Source organism: Pristiophorus japonicus, unplaced genomic scaffold, assembly GCF_044704955.1.
Source record: "Pristiophorus japonicus isolate sPriJap1 unplaced genomic scaffold, sPriJap1.hap1 HAP1_SCAFFOLD_1332, whole genome shotgun sequence".
In the NCBI taxonomy this organism is placed as follows: domain Eukaryota; kingdom Metazoa; phylum Chordata; class Chondrichthyes; family Pristiophoridae; genus Pristiophorus; species Pristiophorus japonicus.
The window spans coordinates 4905-7500 of NW_027251000.1; the positions used below are offsets into that span (position 1 = coordinate 4905).

The 2596-nt window shown below is 57.9% G+C and overlaps 1 protein-coding gene across 1 annotated transcript in view; it reads right to left on the reverse strand.

Moving 5' to 3' along the window:
- Window positions 1–914: 914 nt before the first annotated feature.
- Window positions 915–2596, reverse strand: part of LOC139242444 (cystatin-B-like) — a 4002-nt gene continuing 2320 nt past the window's right edge. The window contains exon 3 of the mRNA XM_070870353.1: window positions 915–1155. Coding sequence (XP_070726454.1) covers window positions 1024–1155 — 132 coding nt within the window. The 3' untranslated portion in view covers window positions 915–1023. The remainder of the gene's footprint in view (window positions 1156–2596) is intronic.

Below are 2596 nucleotides of genomic sequence, written 5' to 3' on the forward strand. Positions count from 1 at the left end.
CAGTTAATGGTCACTTCACCCACCCCCCGGGGTATCGAGAGGGTCACAGTTAATGGTCACTTCACCCCCCCCCCCGGGGTATCGAGAGGGTCACAGTTAATGGTCACTTCACCCCCCCCCCGGGGTATCGAGAGGGTCACAGTTAATGGTCACTTCACCCCCCCCCCGGGGTATCGAGAGGGTCACAGTTAATGGTCACTTCACCCCCCCCGGGGTATCGAGAGGGTCACAGTTAATGGTCACTTCACCCACCCCCCGGGGTATCGAGAGGGTCACAGTTAATGGTCACTTCACCCCCCCCCCCGGGGTATCGAGAGGGTCACAGTTAATGGTCACTTCACCCACCCCCCGGGGTATCGAGAGGGTCACAGTTAATGGTCACTTCACCCCCCCCGGGGTATCGAGAGGGTCACAGTTAATGGTCACTTCACCCCCCCCCCGGGGTATCGAGAGGGTCACAGTTAATGGTCACTTCACCCACCCCCCGGGGTATCGAGAGGGTCACAGTTAATGGTCACTTCACCCCCCCCCCCGGGGTATCGAGAGGGTCACAGTTAATGGTCACTTCACCCCCCCCCCGGGGTATCGAGAGGGTCACAGTTAATGGTCACTTCACCCCCCCCCCGGGGTATCGAGAGGGTCACAGTTAATGGTCACTTCACCCCCCCCCCGGGGTATCGAGAGGGTCACAGTTAATGGTCACTTCACCCACCCCCCCCGGGGTATCGAGAGGGTCCCGGTTAATTCTCGGTTACCCCCCCTCCCCACTCACCTCACCCCCCGTCTCTCCCTTCCACCACCTCCCCCTCTCCCTCCACCTCCCCCTCCCTCGCCCCCCTCCCACCGACCTCTGCCCCTCTCCCCCCCCACACACACCAATTTGAAAGAAGGAACGGCAACAATTTCAATCTGCAGACATTTTTATTGAGCGTGCGATGCCACTGCAGTTGAATAGTTGGGAGTTTGGGCACAGGGAATGGGGGGACTCTCGAGAGGCGGTAGTTGGTGTGGGTCGGACATTCCCTAGAAGTACTCAATATTGTCAGACAGCTTCTTGTCACGCTGTACACCGGTCACAGTTGGCTTGTTGCTTATATGCGGCAATGGCTGATAAATGCTGACATGTATGTAGTCATCACCATCTCCAACCACAACCTGAGGAGAAACACAGACTCAGTCAGTCTGTGAAGGAACATTCTCGTATCTGTCCCTCCAACAGTTAGCTCTTCCCTATCTCTGTAACCTCCTCCAGCCCCTACACCCCTCCCTATCTCTGTAACCCCCTCCAGCCCCTACACCCCTCCCTATCTCTGTAACCCCCTCCAGCCCCTACACCCCTCCCTATCTCTGTAACCCCCTCCAGCCCTACACCCCTCCCTATCTCTGTAACCCCCTCCAACCCCTACAACCCCTCCCTATCTCTGTAACCCCCTCCAGCCCCTACACCCCTCCCTATCTCTGTAACCCCCTCCAGCCCTACACCCCTCCCTATCTCTGTAACCTCCTCCAGCCCCTACACCCCTCCCTATCTCTGTAACCCCCTCCAGCCCCTACACCCCTCCCTATCTCTATAACCTCCACCAGTCCTATATCATTCCCTATCTCTGTAACCCCCTCCAGCCCCTACACCCCTCCCTATCTCTGCAACATCCCCCAGCCCCTATACCCCTCCCTATCTCTTTAACCTCCTCCAGCCCCTACACCCCTCCCTATCTCTGTAACCCCCTCCAGCCCCTACACCCCTCCCTATCTCTGTAACCCTCTCCAGCCCCTACACCCCTCCCTATCTCTGTAACCCTCTCCAGCCCCTACACCCCTCCCTATCTCTGTAACCCCCTCCAGCCCCTACACCCCTCCCTATCTCTGTAACCCTCTCCAGCCCCTACACCCCTCCCTATCTCTGTAACCCTCTCCAGCCCCTACACCCCTCCCTATCTCTGTAACCTCCTCCAGCCCCTACACCCCTCCCTATCTCTGTAACCTCCTCCAGCCCCTACACCCCTCCCTATCTCTGTAACCCTCTCCAGCCCCTACACCCCTCCCTATCTCTGTAACCCCCTCCAGCCCCTACACCCCTCCCTATCTCTGTAACCCCCTCCAGCCCCTACACCCCTCTCTATCTCTGTAACCCCCTCCAGCCCCTACACCCCTCCCTATCTCTGTAACCCCCTCCAGCCCCTACACCCCTCCCTATCTCTGTAACCCCCTCCAGCCCCTACACCCCTCCCTATCTCTATAATGCCCTCCAGCCCTACACCCCTCCCTATCTCTGTAACCCCCTCCAGCCCCTGCGACACTCCGAGATCTCTACACTCCTCCAATTCTGCCCTCCTGTGCGTGCCCCGATTTCTATCGCTCCACCATCGCTGGTTGTGCCTCCATCTGCCCCGGGACCCCCAGCTCTGGAACTCCCTCGCTGAAACTCGACACCTCTCTCTCTCTACCTCCTCATTTGAGATGCTCCTTAAAACCTCCCGGTTTGATGCAGCGTCTCTTCACCTCTCGGATCATGATGGTGTTTGATAATTCCCCTGAGATGTGACTCGGGATGTTTGAATACATTAACGGCGCTATATAAATGCAGGGGATTGTTGTT